At 59.3% G+C, this 20,819-nt stretch overlaps 1 protein-coding gene across 8 annotated transcripts in view; it reads right to left on the minus strand.

Annotated features, from left to right (window-relative positions):
- Positions 1-1,360: 1,360 nt before the first annotated feature.
- Positions 1,361-20,819, minus strand: part of LLGL2 (LLGL scribble cell polarity complex component 2) — a 32,670-nt gene continuing 13,211 nt past the window's right edge. For 2 of the 8 annotated variants that reach the window (XM_025859962.2, XM_073885966.1), the window contains exons 3-26: positions 14,210-14,307; positions 12,979-13,060; positions 12,570-12,685; positions 11,950-12,108; positions 10,123-10,285; positions 9,857-9,989; positions 9,277-9,331; positions 8,542-8,696; positions 7,130-7,347; positions 6,990-7,057; positions 6,689-6,842; positions 6,495-6,599; positions 5,803-6,095; positions 5,538-5,688; positions 5,072-5,222; positions 4,315-4,431; positions 4,058-4,224; positions 3,308-3,572; positions 2,949-3,096; positions 2,608-2,636; positions 2,323-2,370; positions 2,082-2,124; positions 1,895-1,956; positions 1,361-1,694 (exon numbers count right to left, since the gene is read on the minus strand). In XM_025859962.2, coding sequence (XP_025715747.1) covers positions 1,687-1,694; positions 1,895-1,956; positions 2,082-2,124; positions 2,323-2,370; positions 2,608-2,636; positions 2,949-3,096; positions 3,308-3,572; positions 4,058-4,224; positions 4,315-4,431; positions 5,072-5,222; positions 5,538-5,688; positions 5,803-6,095; positions 6,495-6,599; positions 6,689-6,842; positions 6,990-7,057; positions 7,130-7,347; positions 8,542-8,696; positions 9,277-9,331; positions 9,857-9,989; positions 10,123-10,285; positions 11,950-12,108; positions 12,570-12,685; positions 12,979-13,060; positions 14,210-14,307 — 2,988 coding nt within the window. In that variant the 3' untranslated portion in view covers positions 1,361-1,686. Of the gene's footprint in view, positions 1,695-1,894; positions 1,957-2,081; positions 2,125-2,322; positions 2,371-2,607; positions 2,637-2,948; positions 3,097-3,307; positions 3,573-4,057; positions 4,225-4,314; positions 4,432-5,071; positions 5,223-5,537; positions 5,689-5,802; positions 6,096-6,494; positions 6,600-6,688; positions 6,843-6,989; positions 7,058-7,129; positions 7,348-8,541; positions 8,697-9,276; positions 9,332-9,856; positions 9,990-10,122; positions 10,286-11,949; positions 12,109-12,432; positions 12,522-12,569; positions 12,686-12,978; positions 13,061-14,209; positions 14,308-20,819 lie in introns of those variants that run through there. The other 6 variants (XM_073885968.1, XM_073885969.1, XM_025859964.2 and 3 more) reach the window with 5 other exon arrangements.

Raw genomic sequence — 20,819 nt, forward strand, 5'->3', positions numbered from 1 at the left:
AGGTGGGCAGTTTGCCTGAGGTCACACGAGTGGAACCTGCTGGGATTTAAATCACAGTGGTCTTTGGAAGCATACATTTCATAAAGAAACTTCCCTGCTTCAAGCCCCTTGGAGGCTTCCAGTGTCTCAGGATCAAGTCCAGGCTTTCCGACTCCCCTCCTGTCTGTAGCTTTGTGTTTTGATCTACCCAGCCTCCCTTCTCCATGACTTCTGGGACTGCTGTGTCCCTCTTCCCTTTGCGGAACTGTTCCTCTGCATTCCTTGTGGCTTTGGGGGCTCCTACCTCAGCGAGCACCACCGCCACTTCTAAGGAGAACATGGGGGGCTAGAGTGGCCCAAGTTACACAACCCAGAGACTCTTGAGCTGCACATGCTTGACTGGAGGGCGGTGGGGTATGATGCTCCCCCAGTGCATCCATCCTGGGCCCTGGACCTTGGCTCCTCCTCTGCCCTGTGTGCTGATCCAGGTCCTTCCAACAGGCCAGGTGGGCTCCTGTGCCACATAGCACTGCCCCTGCCCTCCAGGCTCCAGGGGCTCCCGGTCTGGCCCCGGCCATGTGGTGGTCTTGTTTTCAGCACACTTCCTGCCAACTCCCCTCCGCTCTTGGCCCGTTCCCGCAGTAAGCAGGCCGGTTCCTTGAGTGCTACCAGCCCCTCTATCTGTGCAGAACGGCCCACCTAGCCCACCGTGGTCATGTCCCTGTCCCAGCTTGACGTCACCTCCCCTGGCGTCTCTCACAGGCCCCTGGATTGCCTGCATCCTCAGACGTCCTGCCCTCGTTAGGGCGGTGAGCCCCACAGGGCAGGGACCACATTGTCTTGGCCGCCTCTGACCCCGTGTGCCCGGCATATAGTAGGTGCTCAACAAAGACAGGTGAATGAAGTAGAATCAAGTAGACTAAACTCCTGGTTTATAAGGACCAGAACAGCAGTCTGATCTAGCCCCTCATCTGAGAGTAAGACCTTTCACCTCTGGGCACGGCCTCTGACCTCAGCAGCGGCTCACGGTCCTTCCCTGAAGTCTGGAAGAAGCCACCAGGTCTGAGATAACTGTGTCTTCCCTTTCTGACAGCAAGGAAAGGCCAAAGGGGACTCCCTTGGTCCCAACCCAGGGATGCAGTCATGCAGACACGTGATAACCGTTAACTCTTGCCATTCATTCCCAAACACAGAGGTGTCAGCGTTCAGACAAGCACAGTTTGCTCTGACTCAAATGGCTTACAAAAGGGAGCCTCTGGACCACCGGCCTGGTCCAGCAACAGCACCCCAGGGGCAAAGGCAAGGGACCGGCTAACAATCATTTCCGTTTCCGCAGAAACTCTCTCCACAATTAAAAAGATTAGTCATTGGACCAGCTTGGTGAAGAGGTAATAAGGTGTTTATTACAAACTTTTTCACCCAGAGGCAGTTAAAATTTATAACTTAAAACCCAGCCCACTACAAAAAGGGGAGGGAGTCAAAACTGTGCAACATTGACAAAGAACCAAGATAGACAAGGCCCAGGAGGGGCAGCCCCGTGGCCCCGGGGTCCCACCTCTCCCGAGGCCAAGAGCAGCAGCGGGGCGGACACGGGGTCGGCTCCAGCCCCTGGCGCAGCCCAGGGCACGGTCCTCGCAGGCAGGGCTGGGCCCCTGGGAGAGCCCTCAGTAGTGCGTGTTCGTCGTGCAGCCTGCACTCACGACCTGCTCACTCCGCTGCGGAACGGGAGAGAACAACGGCTCAGGAGCCTCCTGGGCAGGCCAGCAGCCTCCATCGCCGGCTCGGGGCCCAGACACCGAGGTTTTCAGGACCCCCAGGGGCCTGTGTGGGCGCCCCTCTCCTATCCCTCCGTGTCAGGGGGCATGCCCTCCCAGCTGCCCCCAGCCCTGCAGTAGTGCCCAGAGCCCCTACCTACCTCCCCCATTGCTGAGGCTGTACCCCACGGCCATTCGCTGAGAACGCCAATTGCCATAGCTTCTGCATGGGCAAAGATAGGGCAGTCACCATCCATGGGGACCTCGGGGAGGCCAGACAAGGACCCTCATTCCCAGAGAGCTCCTGGCACCTCAGGGCCCACCCTGCAGGCCCGAGCAGTGACTCACCCTCGGTCTCCCTCCAGCGTGCTCTGGATCTCCTTCAGGACCCCTGCAGGAGTGGGCAACAGACGCGTGGTGAAGCCAGCAGAGGCTGGGCCAGACGCAAATGTTTCTCCCCCTTCTCCTGGTGGGGTGTCGGACGGGTCTGCCCCCCTCATGGTAATGGCCCTCAGTTCTACGCCGGCCTTCTAAGTCTCCCTTGGGACACATCCCTCATGCCAGCCCACCAACCCCTGCCCCAACTCACTCTCGTCATTGAGCAGAGCATGCTCCATCACTGGGCCGGGCCTTCTCTCTGGAAGACACAGGCCAAGTCAGGCGAGCCCTGGGGCCTCCTGTCCCAGCTCCCTCTCTCCTGGAGTGGGAGTGCCAGAGCCCAGAGCTCAGGACTGGAAGGGATGCCGTTTCTACTCAGCCGCACACTACCTGCGGGCCTGGGGTTCCTTTCCCTCCCCTTCGGTCTGGGTCTGGACCCAAGTATCACAATGCCTCTGTCCCCCCACACCCCTGGCCACAGAGAAGCCCATCTTACCCTCTCCATCACTCTGGCTCCCTGAGTTCCTGTGAGGAGAGAGACGGTGAGGACTGGAGAGTGGGGTGGGGGCCGGGGGGGGGGCGGTTGGTGGCCTAGGCTCCCCATTCTGGCTCAGAAAGCCCTGATCCCATGAAGAATGAGGTCAACTGACCAGGCTCAGGGTGGTGAACCAAGCCCTGCAGGGGGTGGCAGCTTGTGCAGGAGGGAGGGGCCCACGAAGTGGGGGTGGCGAGCCAGAGCCAGGAGGGTGGTCTTAGCTCACCGGGGAGGGGGTCTCTGGCCTGCCCCCGGTGGGCACCTCAGGGAGGCACCCTGAGGCCACCTGGCCTTTTACTGACCTGGCTCGGCCCAAGGCCTTCTCAGGGCCTGATCCGTTGCGGGGGCGGCTGTGGCTCTTGGTCAAATCCACCAGACACCGGGGTTCAACCAGCCACTTGGTGGAGAGAGAGAAGCGCTCAAACTCTGAGGGTGAGATCAGGTAGAAACCTGGGCGGGAAGGAGGAGAGGTGCGGCAGGTGAGGCCAGCCCCTGGCTCCTGCGCTCGGCAGCTGCCGACGGGACTCCCCTCCCAGGAGGCATGAGGGGCCGGGGCCTCCCTTGCAGTCCTCCGCTGAGGTCCGTGCCGCCTGGCCGCCCGTCTCCGCAGCCCCCGGCAGACCCGCCCGCAGAGGTCCCACCGCGCCTGCCCCGTGCCCACCTTGGCCGTATTTGGTGAAGACGCAAGAGGCAATGCCGCTGACGTCCTCCCGGCGGATGCAGCTGTATCGCACCTGGGGCTTGAGCAGGGGCAGCGAGACCACCTGCACGTCACCCAGGTTGGTGAGGACGGCCAGGTGATGCTCCCCGTAGTCCTCGGCTCGGCAGCTGCTGAAGTGGGCCACGCTGACCCGCCGCACCCGCGAGCCCTCCAGAGCTGTCAGCTTCAGCTTCAGCTTGGCACTCACCTTGGGCAGCGTGAACACCTGGGGGCAAGGGCATGGCTCGCAGCCCGGCCCGACCACGGCTCGCAGCGCTCCGTCCAGCCAAGCGCGGATTTCCGGCTTCCCTGCCCGGTGCTGCTGCACTGGGCTCCCTGGCAGACTCCCCCCACCGCCACACTCCCCAGCGAACTCGGCTCCGTCTCTGTGGCCGCCCCGCCCCGCCCCCACCACGCTCAGCCACGCAACCACTGCACTTAGACTGCAAGGAGGCCAGGGCTCCTTATTGCCACGTCTGCGCTTCCTGTCCCTCCCATAGTCACAGGTCCGGCTTCAGCGGTCCCTGTGCTGACCCGGGGGCCCAGGGGCTCCACCGTCTCCTTCTCTGTTCCTCAGTGGGCCTCCCTGGCACACATCAACTGCAGATACAATTTCAAGGGGAATCCCAGCCCCCGTCATTTGTGCCCAGGATCTGAGCTGCCCAGATGTCCCCGGGATTTCCAGGGGCCCCGCCTCCACCCAAGCAACACCTTGAACTGCTCCTCTGACACCACTAGCAGCTGGTGGCTTCCCTGCATGTCCGGGCTCTTCGACAGGTCATGTGCCACTTCCAGGGGCTCAGGAAGGGGAACGCTATGTCCGTCCAGCACCAGGATGCCCACCACGGGCGCTCGGTGCATCAGCTGGATCTCCTTGGCTACGAGGCAAGAGGCAAGTGGTGGGTGATGGGCGGAGGACAAGGCTAGAGATAACACCCCACCCCAAACCCAGGCAGATGAGCACTCACCCTGCTCTGCCCGCACGGGCTCATCCATTCTCCGCTCGGCGGGGGGCACGCGCAGGGCGAAGGCGTAGACGGTACCCCCATTGGTGCCAGCCCACAGCGAGGGGCAGTGGCGGGAGCCTGCCGGGAGGCGAAGGTTTTTATCTAACCCACGGTTCTGAGGGTCGGGTGGAGGCAGATGACCTGGCCTTACGTCCTGGCCTTGCCACTACCTGTGTGACTCCAAGGTCAAGTTAGCAAACCTTGTAAGCCTCAGTTTCCTTCTCTGTAAAATGGAATGGCTGTGGGTCCTGCCTACCTGCCTAGGGTGTAGACAGGAAAAGCTGGGAAGGCTGTCTGACAACCAAGGGCCCCATGCACAGATGATCTCAACCCCAAGACAGCTCGACCCTCAAGACACAGCAGCAGATACCCCCTGCCCTGCCACCCTTGCCCTGGTAGGAGGCCAGCAGGGGAGCTTCTGCAGGGCCCACTGGACACCAGCAGGCATCTGACAGGGGGAGAAGCTGAGGCCCAGGTTAAGTGACATGTCCAAGGTCACACTTCTAGAGCGTGGTGGAGCCTGAGTACGAAGCCAGGGCAATCTGCCTTGGAGACCCAGGCAGGGGAAAGAAAGAGGCAGGTGGAGATCCGGTCTCCCCATGCTCCCAAGCGGAAACCCCTCTTCGGGTCCTCCCAGTCAGGCCAGGCAGCAGCCTCCAACATGCCCTCTGGCCGAGGAGTGTTCTCCTGGGCCCCCCACCTCGGGCTGGCCACTCACTGTCCCTCAGATAGGTGTCAGCGAAGTAGAGGGTCCGGACGAATCCTGTGAAGGAATCCTCTGCCGAGCGAGCCTCGATCTTGCGCTGCACAGGCGCCAGCTCCATGTTCTGCAGCCCCGTCCGCTCGGCCCTGGCGCCCCCCTCCTGCACCTGCAGTGGGTTGGGTCGGGCCTCAGGCGGTGGGCTCTGGCCTCCCCGTCCCGGGGCTATCAGATTGCTCACCACCAATCCTTCATGCCACCACCCGTCTGATATATTTGCTGAGGACTTGACCCTTTACACTTGGGGAAGCTGAAGCACAGAAATGCAGTGAGGTGTACCCAAGGCCACATGGCTGGCGGGCAGGGGGGCAGGAGACGGGAACCTACTTGGTGTGGCCCAAACAAGTGCAGGAGGGAGGGCTAGTTGGGACCTGCTGAGGGCTGCTCGGAGCCCTCCCGGGCTCTTGGCTGGTCTCAGCCTCACCTCTCCAGGGGGACCAGCTGGCCGCCGCTTCCGGCTGGACACCCGGCTCCGACGTATCCGGCGGAAGGACTGGCGCAGGGACTTCTTCAGGGACTTCACGCGGGACAGCGGGCCCTCCAAAGCTAGCTGGTCACTGGGGTGCAGCGTGCATCTGGGGATGGGGGAGGGGGGACACGTCCGGTCACCCGGGTGGCCAGGGCCCAAGGGTCACCGCCCGGCAGCGATCCTAGCTTTGGGCCCTGGCCGCCCTGGGCAGGCTGCTCACTTGACAAAGACCTGCTGCCGCTGCTGGTGGTCAAAAAGGCCAAAACCATGGCTCGTGCCGAAGGCCACAAGCCGCCACTCGGAGTGCAAGGCCAAGGAGGTGACCACAGCCGGGGGCTGGCACTGCACTAGCACGAAGGGCTGGAAGCCGGGCTCGAAATGCACGGGCCCCGGGCGGGCACACAGGCGCTCATGCCCCTTCCAGCGGTAGCCCTCCTGGTCCTGCAGCAGGTCGGCCTCCACCTGCTCCACGGCATGCTCCGCCTCCTCGTCATTCAGCTCCAGCACCAGCACCTGCGTGAGATGGCAGGTGGGCTGAGCGACCCCCAGCACCAAGGAACAGCGGGACCTCAGGGACCCTGAGGGTGGACAGTAAATGGCCCGGGACCCACGCCCTGTCCCCGGGCCCGAGGAGAGCCAGAAGGCCTCTGCCCAGCCCCTGGCCCTTAGTCCTGGTTTCTGGAGGAGAAGCAGTCATCCCACAGGCCCGTCTCTAAGGGGTCCAGGCAACCCCGGTCCACAGAGAAAAGCCCAGAGCCACAGGAGCAGGTAACGGTGCTGGCGACACCACCCGCGGGCGCTCAGGAACCCGGCTCCTGTTCTTGCTGCTCCCCATGCCTGGACACTGCCCGAAGTCACCTGACCACTCCTCCTGGCTGCCCCCCTCCCCCCCAGCCCAGCCCAGCCTGCTACCTGCCCTGCCGTGCCTGCCACAGCCAGGTAGCCACTGTATTTGCAGAGGAAAATCTTCTGGATGCCCAGCCTGGGATCATCACTGTAGGGGTCGAAGGAGCCCACCTGACAACAGAGAGGAGGTCCACGGGCGGCCAGAAGCGCCAGCCCCAGGCTGTCTTTGCCCTCCCTGCTTTCCAGGCTCCTGGCCTCACCTTGCGGAGTGGGGGCCACTCGTCCTCGCCCTGGGCATTGAGGTTGTCGCTGGGGTCTGTGTCGGTGAGGAACACCCGGACCGTGCTCAGTTTGTAAAGCAGTCGTAAGCAGACGCCGGAGGCGTCCCAGAACCGCACTGTACCATCCTCATGCCTATGGGCAGAGTCCACCTGCCAGTCACGAGGGAGGCTGGGCCGGGGGCACCCGGGGAGGCCTGGGGCTGGCACGCACCCCGCTGGGCTCCGCTCCCGCCCCACGCAGTCAGCTCGGCAGGAGGAGGGTGCCATGAATATCGCCTACCCCGTGAGCAGCAGGTCCCTCTGGGGAGGGGCTGGGGCCAGACTGGTGCCACCGTCAATGGGCCACTCCTAAAGGAGGAGACCAAGAAGTCTGTGGGCGACCTGGGCCCGAGGCGGGGCCGGGGCTGGTGCCGGACCTACCATGGTGGAGAAGTGTGTGTGCTGCTGGCTGCCCGCGGTGACGAGGCGCTCCCACAGCTTCAGGGGGATGTTGGAGACGTGGTGCGAGCAGGTGATGGCGGAGCAGTGCAGGGAGGCCAGGTAGGGAGGCTGCACTGGAGGCCAACCGGCCGTCCGCAGGTCAATCACCACCAGCTCCTCCTCGGCCAGCACCACCAGGGCGTAGGGGTCGTCAAAGGCTGGGGGACAGGTGGGGGCTCAGAGGCTGCGGGAAGCAGTTTGCCCCGGCCCAGCCCTGCGGAGTCTGAAGCTCTAGGGCTGCACTCAGAGCAGGTGCATTTTAAAAATAAGCTCCAGATCCGGCAACGTAGAGAACCACACACCACGACCAAGTAGGATTTATCACAGGGGTGCGAGGCTGCCTCAACATGTGAACATCAGTGAACGGAACCCATCATATCCCCAGGCTAAAGAAAAACACAGGATCACACTGGTATATGCAGGAAAAGTATCTGACAGAACCGAATGCCCATTAATGATAAACTCTCAGTGAACTAGGATGAGGTGAACTCCTTCAAGTTGGTAAAGATTACCTACAAAGAAGCTACAGCTTGCATAACTTAATGGTGAGAAATGGGAGGCTTTCCCACTAAGATCAAGAATAAGGCAGATGGCCCCTCTCTCTGCATCTTTACAAGTCCTAGCTGATGCAGTAAGGCAAGACAAGGAAATAAAAGGTATACGGGTCAGAAAGGAAGAAAGAACGTTGTCTTTATTCACAGATGACGTGATTGTCTCTGTAGAAAACCCGAAAGAATCGACCCTACTCCCAGCGTCCTGCATCAGGTGCGCAGAGGGAAGGGGCTGGGACAGGAGAAAAGCACGTTTGGAGCCTCCCTCCAAATGACCCGTGGTGGTGAGGCTGGGAGAATACGGCCCGGAGTGTGCCGAGCACCTCACCTGGAGGCCTTGGCCTTGTCAGGCCAGACTCATGTGGAGGGGAGGCCCGCCCTCCTGGAAATCTGCTGCCAGGCCTCCTCTCCAGGTTTCTACATCAGCCCTTTCTGGTCTTGCCTGTCACCAATTCATGAGGCTGACTCAGGGCTTTGCTGTCTTGGCCAGGCTCCAGGAGGCCGGCTCAGAGCTGGCCCCACACTGCACCCTCTGCCCCACCCCACAAATGGGAGGGCTTCATGTGTCCAAGCCAGGACCTCCTTGCCTCAGCCGGGTAGCTGTTCAACCTGACAGCCTAGATCTGCCCTCTTTGGGCTAAGTCCCGTCAGAGCCGGGCGAGGGCAAAGAGAGCCCGGGGTGGGCGGGAGGTCTGGCCAGCAAGGACGAAGCCACAGGCCACTGGGGGCAGCGGTGGGGCGGGGCTGAGGGACTCAGGCAGTGGCGGGCTACCTCCCCACACCTTCCCCAAAGCCGCCTACCCGCCGCAGGGTCTGCCTCGGTGAGGACAGTGAAGTCGATGACACGGGAGGTGAAGTCGAAGGCTGTCTGCTGGCCATCGTGGACCACTGAGATGCAGTGGCGGTCCCCGTAGCTGGCCCGCGGCATGCCCCCCTGGAAGATGGTGAAGGGCAACCTGGCAGGCACAGAAGAGCCATGGGCTGGGCTGGGGCCCCCAACACCAGCACAGAGCGCCCCGGGCTGAGCTAGCAGCTTGGACTGTCCTGTGACTGGAGGGGCAGGACCCGGGAGGGAGGCCAGTCTCGAGGTCAGCACCCACTCAGGTCCCCGGGAGGGGTGGGGTGGACCCTCATCACTTCCTGATTGCAGTGGTGACCCAGGATAACTTGGGCGTGAGGTGGGGGCACACAGGCTGTGGTTCCCGAGCCTCTGCTTCAAGCAGGACACCGCCCCGCTCCCGCTGCTGCTTATACATCGGATCTCCCTGTATGTTTCTGTTTGAAGAAACAGGTCTCCTGCTACATCAGAAACCTGCTGATGTGAACCATCTCTCTGGGAGGGTGGAGGGAAAGGTCAAGAATGTTTGCTCAGGAATTAGCCACGAGAGGTATGAAGAGCCTGCTCTCCCTTCACTGGCATCTGACACCCAACGTGGGACCAGAGGCACTCCCTCGACGCTGCCTACCACGAGCAGAGGCCGGAGCAGACCCCCGGAAGGCTGCAGACCGGGAAAAGGACAGAACACGGATACTTACCCCTGCTTGGTGGTCAGCCAGGAGATTTTGGTAATAGCTTTGCAAGGAAAAGGACCTACAAGAAAAGGAACCGGCTTGCAGGAGCTTCTTATAAAGAATCTCGGATTGAACTTTTTTTTTTTTTTTTAAGTAGGTCTCACACTGAAGCCCAACACGGGGCTTGAACTCACGACCCTGAGATCAAGACTTGGGCTGAGATCAAGAGTTGGATGCTTAAACTGACTGAGCCACCCAGGTGCCCCCCCCCCAAAGGAACCAGCTTGAATGGGGCCCTCCACTCCAGCGTCCGCAGGGCACAGACCCTTCACGCCCCCACCTGCACAGCAGACCTGTGCTCAGGAGTCCTGCTCTGAGTGGTGCCCCGAGAGAGCCACGATTGGTCACAGAAAACCCACCGCATGGCTCTGGATAAAGCCTTCACTTTCGGGGCCCCGGTTTTGCTGCTGGGAGGTGGGCACCTACACCCAATCCCGGGAAGGACAGACGGGGAACAGAGGACACTGCTTTGCCAGCGGAAAGGGGGTCCCCTGCGACGGGGCAGGGCTGGGCCCCCAAGGGGTGGTTGGGGGGGAGCACTGACCGTAGGGCACGCAGTTGCGCAGCGGCTCCGCTGGGTGGCTGTCGCTGGACACAGGCCACTGGCCGTAGCTGCCGTCAGAATGGCAGCTGACAATCAGGTGGCCGTCCCGCTGCCAGCAGACATTCTCCAGTTGCTTCAGAGGAGAGGGAGAACGCGCAGGCCGGGATCAGGGTGCTGCTGGTGCTGCCACCGGCACCCCCAGGTCCCAGCACACGGCTGTCCGCGAGAGCCGCGTGGCACCCGCTGCCATCCCCGGCATGGCCTACCTGGCTGCTGAGGAAATGGCAGAGCACCCGGCAGCCATGCAGGTCCCAGACGACGATGAGGCCCCGGCTGTAGCCGATGAGGACCTGGCTGGGGTCGCGGGGGTGTTCCTGCAGAGCTTCCACCATCTCAAACACCCGTCGGTGGCGGGCCTCCTCGGGCAACCTGGCGGAGGGAAGTGCGGTGAGCCTATGTTGTTGTCGCCGCCGCCGGCAGGCAGGACCCAGCACATGGCACAGGCGCGCACCACGAGCACAGGCCAGCGTGGGAAGATCACGGGGACACACCGCCAAGGGGGGAGCCGTGCACAGAACAGGACAGTGACAAACAGAAACCTAAGAACGCAAACACACGGGGCACCACTACAAGGAAAGGCAAGGGAGTGACTTCCAGAAGAGCCAATGTGGAGCCAATGTGGTGGCTACCTCCGGGGAGGCCGGCAAAGTTCTAGTTCTTTGCCCAGGGAGTGGCTGCGGGGAAGCTCACTTTACAAGAATCCACTAAACTGGACATTCATATTTAGTGCATTTCTGCATAGAGGTGGTGTTTCATAATAAAAATTTTTAAAACCCACAAAACAAAACTCTACGTGAGTTGGCCTGGCCTTGAGCTTTGATCCCTTCCTCCTTCTCTGGGCCTGGAATGCTGATGTGAAGTCCGGAGGTGCTGCAGCCAACAGAGGACTACGAGGTGGCAGGCAGAGGACCCAGAGCCAACACCGCAGACCAGATGGAGAGTAGACAGGCAAACAGCCTGGACCCCAGGGCATTTCCAGGCACCCAACCAAGCCAAACCTCTTTTCATCTAGAACAAGGATTTAGATTGGTAGGAGGGGGTTCCGAGGGTACTCGGGCTGGGGGAGGCCCCCAACTAGACTCCTACCAGCAGAGTGAGGCGGGTACTGGCATGGCCACCTGTGAGGAGCAGGTCCTCCTGCAGCCCTGCCCACACACCTACAAACCGTCCTGCTCTGACCATGGCCGTGCTGCCCTGACTCTGCCCTGCTGAGTGGGAAAGACAGAGGTTTGGGCTCAGAGGGACCCAGCCCCAAGCAGGAAGCCTCCTGCCCCAGCCTGGACAGCAGGCCCTGAAGGACGTGAGTGAGTTGGAAGCCTGGTCCTTTCAGGAACAGGGTTCCACTGGCTCAAGCCTGAAGCAGTTTCACGTCTGAGGACTCTGGCCTCTTCTCCGTCCTGTGAAACTGCAGAACATTCCACCGTGGTTAATCCTTCATCTCCTCCTCCTTTGGGCCCTAGCACCTTCTCTCCACACCCAGACCTCATCTGACCCCGTCTCTGTTGCAGACATCACCATCATGGGACAAAGCCTCCAGAATGATCTGAAGAAGCCTACAGTGTCATGGCCGTCCAGGAGCTTGGGCCATGGGGCCTGCATGCAAGTGAAAACTCAGCACAGATTCCAAAGCATAAACCTCCCCAGAAGTTGCCCCACCTGACCCAGTGAGGTTCGGGCCTCATCTGCCCTGCCGCGGAGCCCCTGGGTTTTGAAATTCGTGGTAGCAGTGCGAAGAACACTGGACTAAAAATCGGTTGACAGTGCAAAATCATTTTGAACCTTACTTTCCTTACCTTTAAATGAAATGACAAGTTATCCCCGGACCCGTTGGAGTGTTCTGGAATGCTAACACATTATGGGGTGAGAGTCTCCATTTAGGGGACAGGTGGGGAGCTGAGAGTCTCTCCTCCCGTCCCTACAGACTTCCCAGGAGAGAAATTAGAAGCCACTGAAATACTCCTGGGACAGAAGGGAGAAGGCACTGGCCGGCTGGAGGGGCCGGCTTCCTGACGGCAAGGCGTCTGCAGGCTCACCGCTGAAGCACAGCGTCCGAGCTGATGGTCCGGTCCTCCAGCGTGCGGAAGGCCGGCAGCTGCACCACGAACACATTCCCGCTCTCGGTGCCCAGGTAAAGGAGCTCTCGGGAGGAATGCGGCAGGACCACGGTGATCTGTGTAGCACTGGGGGCAGCCCTGGGGATGGGAACGGCTGTCTGTGAGCTGGCTGCTACCCTGGCAGGGGAGGCCCCAGGGCTAGATCCTGGGACTCCTGGCTGCCCTCACCGGCCCCTAGAAAGGCCATGCCTCGGGAAGGCAGGCCTGTGAGGTCCTTTAATGGGGTCCGATGGTTGTCCCAGGCCAGGATAAATGTACTGATTATTTTCAGCCAAGACAGAAGACAGAGGGTGGAGGGCTTGGGCTAGGAGGCAGACCCCCCCACCCCCAGAGCCTCCTACGCAGACACCGTGTGGGGACGGAGGGAGGCAGGCCGCAGCCCCACCCGCTCCGCCAGAGCACCTGTAGGTGGGGATGCGTCGGCTCAAGCAACTGCCAGGCCCGCCAAGGGCGCCACAGGACCTTCAGAGGGTGGTTCCACCCTGGAGCTGGGTGTGCAGGTCAGGCTGGCTAGGAGAGGACGGGCACCGAGTCCTTACCCGGGGGGACCACGCAGTGTGAAACTCTCATCTTCCTGTAGCTCTGACACGCCGCCTTTGACCTTCAGGCTCCACAGGTGCAGGCTGTTGTCATCCAGCAGGGTGACCAGCTGGCACTAGGGAGGGAACGGCTCAGGAACCAGGAGCACGCTGTCTCATCAGCTATGGTGGGGCCAGCATTCACCACGGCCTTTCACCCCCGGGTGGCCCACCCTGTGCCGGTTGATTCAGAGAGCCCCAGAACCAAAAGACCCCTGGTTACTCTTAGGGTGGTCCATGAACCTGCAGCTGGGAAGAGGGGGGTGGTCCCTGGCCCTCCTATCAGACCCAATCCAGGGCCACCAAACGCCTGCCTCTGTACTTCCCTGCTGGGGGACGTGAGAGTAAGGGGGCATGGAAGGCCCCTTACCTGGCCAGGTAGGAAGTGGATCTGTACCACAGCGTTGTTCTCCCGGTGCAGCCCCATGAACTCCACCCCAGGGGCACCATAGCTGCGAGTGGCAGGCTCAGGAAAAGCTCCAGGAAAAGCTCCGGAAGGCAGGACACCACCCCCTCACGCTCAAGGGTCAGGACCTCTGGGCCCACGTGGCAAGGAATATAAATACCTCAGCAACACAGATGGGCTCACCCTCCCCCCAGTTGGCCCCAGGGCGGGGCGGGGGGGGGGAGGCAGCAGTGTCCCTGGCCTGAGGGGACGTGGCGCATGGTAATGTGACCCTGACGGGGAGCAAGCTCCAACCAAGGAGAGCTTTTCCAGCCAGGCAGGTGGGGGTGACGCCTTACCCTGGCAATGGCCCAACGGCTTGCTACACCCTCCCCCTGCCCCCACTACCTGAGCCGCAACAGACCCATCAGCTACCACAAGGTGGCACCTGAGAAGAGACAGGGCACCCCCCCCTGGGCCCGCCCCCAGCAGCTATGGCCATGAGTCTCCACACTGGGGATTGGGAACCAGGATATGGCTGTGGCTGGGCAATGATTAACCAGCTGAGAGTGCTCTATTCGGCCTCCAGCCTCGGCCCCGCCTCCCCCGCTGTGCTGCAGCAGAGGACCGGGAGGGAGGCACAGCTTCCCCTCTCCCAATTCTCTCAGGTGCCACCCTGGCTCACTCTAGGGACTCGGGTGGGATGTGGGCTTGGGGGAACTCCCAGACTTGTAGTTCAGGCCAGCCTGAGGACCCAAGCAGTGATCCTCCATCCTGGAACCTGCGGGCTTGCCTCTGAAATAGCCCAGAACCAATGCTTTGGATAGAGGATGACCCCACTGGACCATGTCCAGCCCGAGGCCAGGGAAGGGCTGTCTGTGCCAACCAGGAGTCCACTCTCTCTGCTGTGCCTGTGTAGACACAGGGGGCATGCATGGTGGGGCAGAATCTGGAAGCCTTAGCACTGTTCTTCCCACCCAAGGCCGCCCTGGTTTGGACAGCACCCTGGGACCAGTCTACTAACTGGGAGAAAGGAAAAAAAAAAAAAAAAAACCCAACCTGCCTCCACTCACTGCATCCAGGGCTGACTCCCAGGACGATATGTGGACCATCCCAGGAACAGGAGGGGTCATCTACAACTTGCTTTCCTTTGAATCCCACCCATGCCAGGGCCCCCGCCCCTTCCACCCAGGGAGCTGGGGAACAGAAAGGATACAGCTTGACGGCTCCGGAGCGGGTGCCGATGGCCAGAATGCGCAGAGACAGGCTGTAGCCGAGGGCGCTGGGCTGGTGTGGGAAGCCATGCTCCACCGTCTGCAATGAGAAGCACTCGGTGCAGACCTGCAGACGCGTCCCCTCCACCCCACGCGGCTGGGGAGCCAGCATGGGACAGAGGAGCTGCAGCAGAGCCACCCCAGCAGGAAGGGGCATGTGGGTCATGTTCAGGTTCCTGCCCAGACGCCTGAGTGCAGAGCCAATCCCAGACCCATTTCTGACCCAGTCCTTGGCCCTGTGGCCATCCCTGGGACACACTCTCCCGACACCACACTGGCCACACGTTCTCCAGGAACTCTAAACTGGTTCCTCCACCACCCACACTATGGGTGACCGACCTAGTCCTCCTGCAGGGGTACGGGGGCAAGGGAAGCTTTGGGGGGCTGGCACAGTGGAGGACCAGAAGGCTCAGGAAGCCTGGCTGTACTGCAGTCCTGGGCCAGTGCTTACGGGCAGACAGAACCCACAGCAGCCTTCCCTGACTCTCGGCCGTCCGAGGCTCCTCCAGCCCTGAACATCTGTACCTCTGTTACCCTGAGTTCTCCACTATCCTTCCAGAGAAGGTTCTGGAGTTTTGTTGCAGACACACGCTTTTGCTCATTTCTTACTATAGAAGTAATACACATTGTAGACAACTTGGAACATATGAAGAATTTTGAAAAACAAAACAAAAATCACCCATACTCCCACAACCAGAAGTGACCCTTGCTAGCATCTTGGTGACTCCGAGTCTTCCTTGTGTTGTGACCGTATACTTGTGTGTCTACACTTAACAGAGAGAGCTGATTGGGGTCGTGCCCCACGGCTATGTGCATACCCACAGTGCTACATAGCCTGTTTGCCCACCTGCAGCCGGCCGAGGTTGTCCAAAGCACTGAAGTGACTTTTAAATGGCTAAGGAGGGGCGCCTGGGGGGCTCAGTCTGTTAAGCATCCAACTCTTAATTTCAGCTCAGGTTTTGATCTCAGGATTGTGAGATCGAGCCCTGTGTCGGGGCTCCGCACTCAGCGGGGAGTCTGCTTGGGATTCTCTCTCCTTCCCTCTCCCTTTGCCCCCACCCAAACCCCCCTGCACATGCGCTCCATCTCCCTCTCAAATAAATAAATCTTAAAAAAAAAACAAACAAACAGCTAAGGAATGTTCTCTGTGTCAAGGTGCCCGAACTTGCCAGGCTTTTGTTGGTGAACGCTTTCTGTTTCTACAGGGTTTACCATTGCCAATTGCATTGATGACCTTCCTTGGACTCCTCCTATCTTTGCCCACAACTCAGTATTTCCTTAGGTAGATGTCCCAGTGGTGGAATTACAGGCTTAAATGGTATGGATGTATATACTACAGACTTGGACTGATAAACTACCTTCCGGAAGGTTTTGGTTGTTTCTTACTCAGTGCTCCCCACCCCCCGCCTCCCACCGCAGAGGATACGGAACCTGTAGAGCTAGATCAGAGCAGGGCAAAGGATGCCAGCCAGATGCTTTACATTTTTTTTTTTTTTTTTTAAGCAATGAAGGCTCTGCCCTGCAGGAAAAAGGTTGCACCAATGAGGCAGCTTTCCTTAGGCCCAGGGCTCTCCTCTGGGCTTCCCTTGGCTGTCCCATCAGGCCCAAAGGAGCAGAAAGAGAGAAGTGACAGTGGGCATGACGGTTTAGCAAACGCAACTGCCGGCTGTTGGCTTGTCTGGCCCAGTCCAGCGGCTCACGGAAGGAGGCCCCGAGGTGGGGTCAGCCAGGGAGGAGAGCTCCAAAGAATGTTATTCTGGGGACACAAAGGTGTAAGCCCCCCCCCCCCCCCCCCCCCCCCCCCCTGCCGGCTCTTTGCCAGGAACTAGTCTGCCCTACAAATGGCTATACCTGGAAGGGACAGACTGGAGAGGAGTGACCCAGCAGGAGCCCCCCTGGCCAGCCCAGGTCCCTGTTCAGCTATGTAAAAAATGCAGCGCCTGGAAAAGTCTTGGGGAGATAGCACAGTGTCTGGAATGTAAACATTTCCCAGGAAAAGGAGGGCAGGGCACGTGATGGTGTGTGTGGGGACCAGCTCCCCCAGGGCCCCTGGGTACGCCTCAGCCAGCCTCAGGTTGCTCGGGCCTCAGCAAGTTAGCAGCCAGGGCCCAAGAAAAGGTTCCTGGGATGGTGGCATTTTTCTCTCATCCCAGTCAGCAGCAGCATGGGGCCAAAGCCTCTGGAATTTGGAAGAGTCTAGGGAAAATGTCCTGCAGGAAGGAGCCCTGTGCCCAGGCAGCCGTGAGCCACGTAGAGATACTGAGCACCTGCGGTGCAGCTAGTGCCACCAAGGAATGGAAATTTTAATTTTTATTAACTTTAAGAATAGGTGCCCAGTTCAGTCCCTGGAAAACTTTCCAGGTATGCTCTTGGGTTCCAAAGGAACAGGGGATGGAGTCAGGCAGACATGCTGTGAATCTCCCTTTTCAGCTACAAACCTTCCAAACTCTAACTACAGATTACGTAGCTCCAAAGAAAATCTTGTATCTGAATTGAAATATGCTCTAAGTGTAAGATACACCTAGCATTCCCAAGATTCTGTATTAAAAAAAAGTGGGAGGGGGACACCCTGGGATCATGACCTGAGCCGAAGGCAGACGCTTAACCGACTGAGCCACCCAGATGCCCCGAATAAATAAGATCTTAAAAAAAAAATACAAAACACCTAGAAAAACCCTCATTAATTTCTGTTGACTACATGTTGAAACAGTAATATTTTGGATATATTGGATTAAAATATATTATCAAAGTTAATTTCACTCACCTAAAAAATGTAATGCAGCTGCTAGAATGTTTTAAATTACGTACGTGGCTCGTATTACAATCCTATTTGACCGAGGCGCTGCCCTCAGGAGGATTCTGCCTCAGCACATCGGCAAGAAAATCAAGCCAAAGAGGAAACAGCGTGCAGCTTTCTCTCTTCAGGCTCCCAGGCCGCACACCACCTACCAACACCCCGGCAGGAAGTTCTAATACCCCACCCGAGTCACTCCTATTACAGGTTGGCCTCTTTTCCGAAACTGCTCCGGACAAAGGCTGGGCCCATCCTTCAGGGTCCTGGGGACACTGCCACCACTCCTGACTCTCATCTCCACCTTCTCTTCCATAGGCTGGTTTAGAAAGAACAGGGACTGAGTCAGGCCCACTAGGCTCTGAATCCCCCCTCTGCCACTTAAAATGCCTTGGGACTTGGGTGAGTTCCTCTGCCTCTCTGAGCCTCATTTCACGTCTGATCAATGGGATGATACCAATGACTGCACTAAGCAGGGTCGCTGGCGGCTTGACCGCCAACCTCTAGAAGACCACCCACCATCAGGCTCAGCTGGAAGGCTCAGCTCCCCGCCACACCCCTCCCCGCCCCCCCAGCACACAGGCCTTGCCACACACAGCCCGCCTGCCTTCTAAAAGTCTCCATCATCCAGGCATCTTCATCAGCAGACCATGGCTCCCTCAAGAACAAAATGAGGGGAGGAAATGTCATGATGCCCTTACCTGGCCAGGGGCCAAGAGAGTGGGTTCAAATGTAATCAGTGTGGTGACGGGATTCCCCAGGTCGGGGGAGGGGTGGGCGGGGAGAGGTGGACAGGCAATTAAGGCCCACAAATCCTCAAATGAGGCAGTTATGATCCAGTAGGAGGCCACAAACCTGCCTGAAGGTGGAGGGAGGAGGTGTGGCGGCCCCAGGCCAGTTACAAAAGGCCCAGGGTCATGCTGGGAACGGGTAGGAAGGGATTTGGATTTGGGAAGAGGACAGAGGTCAACTAGGGAGGAGCTAGAAGCCCAGAGCAGCCTGGGGAAGCGGGAAGGTTCTGCAAGGCACCCCTGGCCTGTGTTCCAGGGGTCCTCCCAATCTCAGATGTCCTCCCTGTACCTTGGTTGTCCCACCCTCCAACTTCTAACAGCCTTTAAAGACTCAACCCCCCCACTGGAATATGAGGTCCACATGGGGCACAAGAAGTGGGCTCAGCCCCAGGGGCGCCCTGCTGTGGACTTCCAAGGCACACAGCAGCCCTGAATCATCCCTCCACCCAGGACAGCGGGTGGGGTGGGGGCTCAGCCTAGGGCAGCAGAACCTCCAGCTCAGAGTCCAGCTAGGAGGTTGCCCAATACCTGACCACCACTGGAGCCAGCCTCCCCTACCTCCTGAGCTCAGCATTCAGCCTACCTGGCCCTGCCCCCACCCTGCTACCTGGCTCAGGTGACCTCTACCAAGGGAGGAGAGAACAATGAACTCTTTTGACAGGAACTGGGAAAGGAGAGATTTGCAGGAGCCGCCAAACTGCAACATTAGCCTGGTGCAGGAAAGAAAGCCCTGTCTGTCTCATGCTGGCTCCAGGACCCCATTTCAGGTTCTTGGAAGGGAGACAGCAAAGGTGTTGGTCAGGGACAGTGGGGGCCCTTCATCTTGCCCTCAGCGAGGGAGGACGCCGGCCAAGATCCAGGGCTGAGGAGTCCCTAGCCCTTGCTGGGGGGGCTGGAGGGGGCACGCCCAGCTGCTGGGCTGGGTGGCACTGCCCTATACTGGGTGTGGTCAGCTCAGATTCCTGGTGGTGGCAGCAACCTGGCCCTCCCTGTGTGGCTGTCACCTGACACCAGGGGACCAGCCACCAAAAAGCCAAGACAAAACAACCTGGTCCTGGACAGGGGTGGCCAGTCAGGAACACACTGTTCGGAGCCTGGGGGTAGGCAGAGCGTGGGCAGGCTGGACAGGAAGGGCCCAGAGCCTTTATCAACTGGCTGGTTTCACCAGGGGAGGGAGCTGCCGCAAGGGATTTCCAAGGAAGGAGTTTTACTGTGGCATGAGTTTCCGTCCCCTTGAAGTCACTTCCTCTCCACTGAGATGTCCAGTGGGTTCCACAGTCCCCTCATCTGGTCACCAATGGCTCAAAAGACTACTTCACAGGCAAAGAAACTGAGGCTCAGGAGGTGAGGTCACCACCCTCAGAGTGCAGCTGGTGGGTAGATGGGACCGGGAGCCCCTCTGGCCGGTGCCATCACCCACTATATGCTCAGGCTGTGTGAGCCCTGGAGGCCTCAGATTTCTTTCTTTCTTTCTTTCTTTTTTTTAAGATTTTATTTATTTATTCATGAGAGACAGAGAGAGAGACAGAGAGAGAGAAAGAGAGAGGCAGAGGGAGAAGCAGGCTCCCAAGGAGCTGGGAGCCCGATACGGGACTCGATCCCAGGATCCTGGGATCATGACCTGAGCCGAAGGCAGACGCTCAACCATCTGAGCCACCCAGGCGCCCAGGCCTCAGCTTTCTTACCTGCAGAATGGGAATGCCACCTGGCTGTGAGGCACCACGAGAACCAGGTAAGGTACCAAGTGTGTGCCAGGTGCCATTCAAAGCAACTTTGTTTTGCACACCAACCTGGACGTGGAGACCATGAGGACACCCGCTTCACGGATGAGGAAACTGAGGAGCAGAGGCTCAGGAGCATGTCTGCAGTCACTCAGTGAGAAGGCACACAGCGGGCTCCAGCGTCCCTGCCAGACCATGGCACTCCCTGGCCCCTCTGCTGCTTGGCACAGGGTTCAGGGAATCAATCTGTCTACAGACACAGTTCCTTCCCAGGGACCACTGGTCCAGTCTGGACACTGCTTGCTTCACCAGCTGTGGGCACCCTTCAGAGGGCTGACCTTCACCTATGTGTGAATGACACCTGCACGGACAGGCCACCTGAGGCTCAAGCTCCAGCTCTGTAGAACCCACCGTCTGCGAAGACCCAAGGATTCCAAGGCTCCCCAAACTCAAACTTGAGGCTAAATAATGCCCACAGAGCTGTGCTCTGAATCTGTGGCCACCAGACACACACTGCCTTTCAACTTAGACCTTAATTCATGTAATCCTCACGCCAACTCAATGGAGTAGCTTCCACATCATCTTTTTTTTTTTTTTTTAACGATTTTACTTATTTATTTGTGAGAGAGCGAGCGAGAGCACAAGCAGGGGGAGTGGCAGGCAGAGGGAGAAGCAGGCTCCCCGCCGAACAGGGAGCCCGAGGCAGGACTCGATCCCGGGACCCTGGGATCATGACCTGAGCTGAAGGCAGACGCTTCACCAACTGAGCCACCCAGGCGCCCCAGCTTCTGTCGCTTTGTGGAGATGCGTGACTTGCCCACGGTCACCCAGCTGGCGAACCTCGGCAGTCAGTTCTGGGGCTGTTGGTACCACTAACCCAGCCCCAGGCTGCACCGCCTGCCGATCAATGGGGACCATCGCTGCTGCTCTTCTGTCCAAATCAAATGCATCACTCTCCCTTTCATCCACTCCTCACCTCTCCTGGGCTTCCCCCTCCCAGGATGGAGCCCCCACAGTCGTGCCGGACACACACTTCCCTTCCCTGCCCCCCTCACTCCTACATCCCCATCTAGCACCAGGCCTCATGCCCTAAATAGTTCTCTAATCCAGGGGTCCTCGGCCAGGGGCCACTGGGTAGCGTCTGGAGACATTTCTGGTTGTACATCTTGGGAAGGTAGGGCCAGGGATGCTGTTCAACATCCTCACCACATGGCCAGCCCCAAGTGTCAACAGTGAGAAGGCTGAGAAA

The sequence above is a fragment of the Callorhinus ursinus genome, unplaced genomic scaffold (genome assembly GCF_003265705.2).
Source record: "Callorhinus ursinus isolate GAN/ISIS: 27379988/994484 unplaced genomic scaffold, GSC_fseal_2.0 scaffold68, whole genome shotgun sequence".
In the NCBI taxonomy this organism is placed as follows: Eukaryota; Metazoa; Chordata; class Mammalia; order Carnivora; family Otariidae; genus Callorhinus; species Callorhinus ursinus.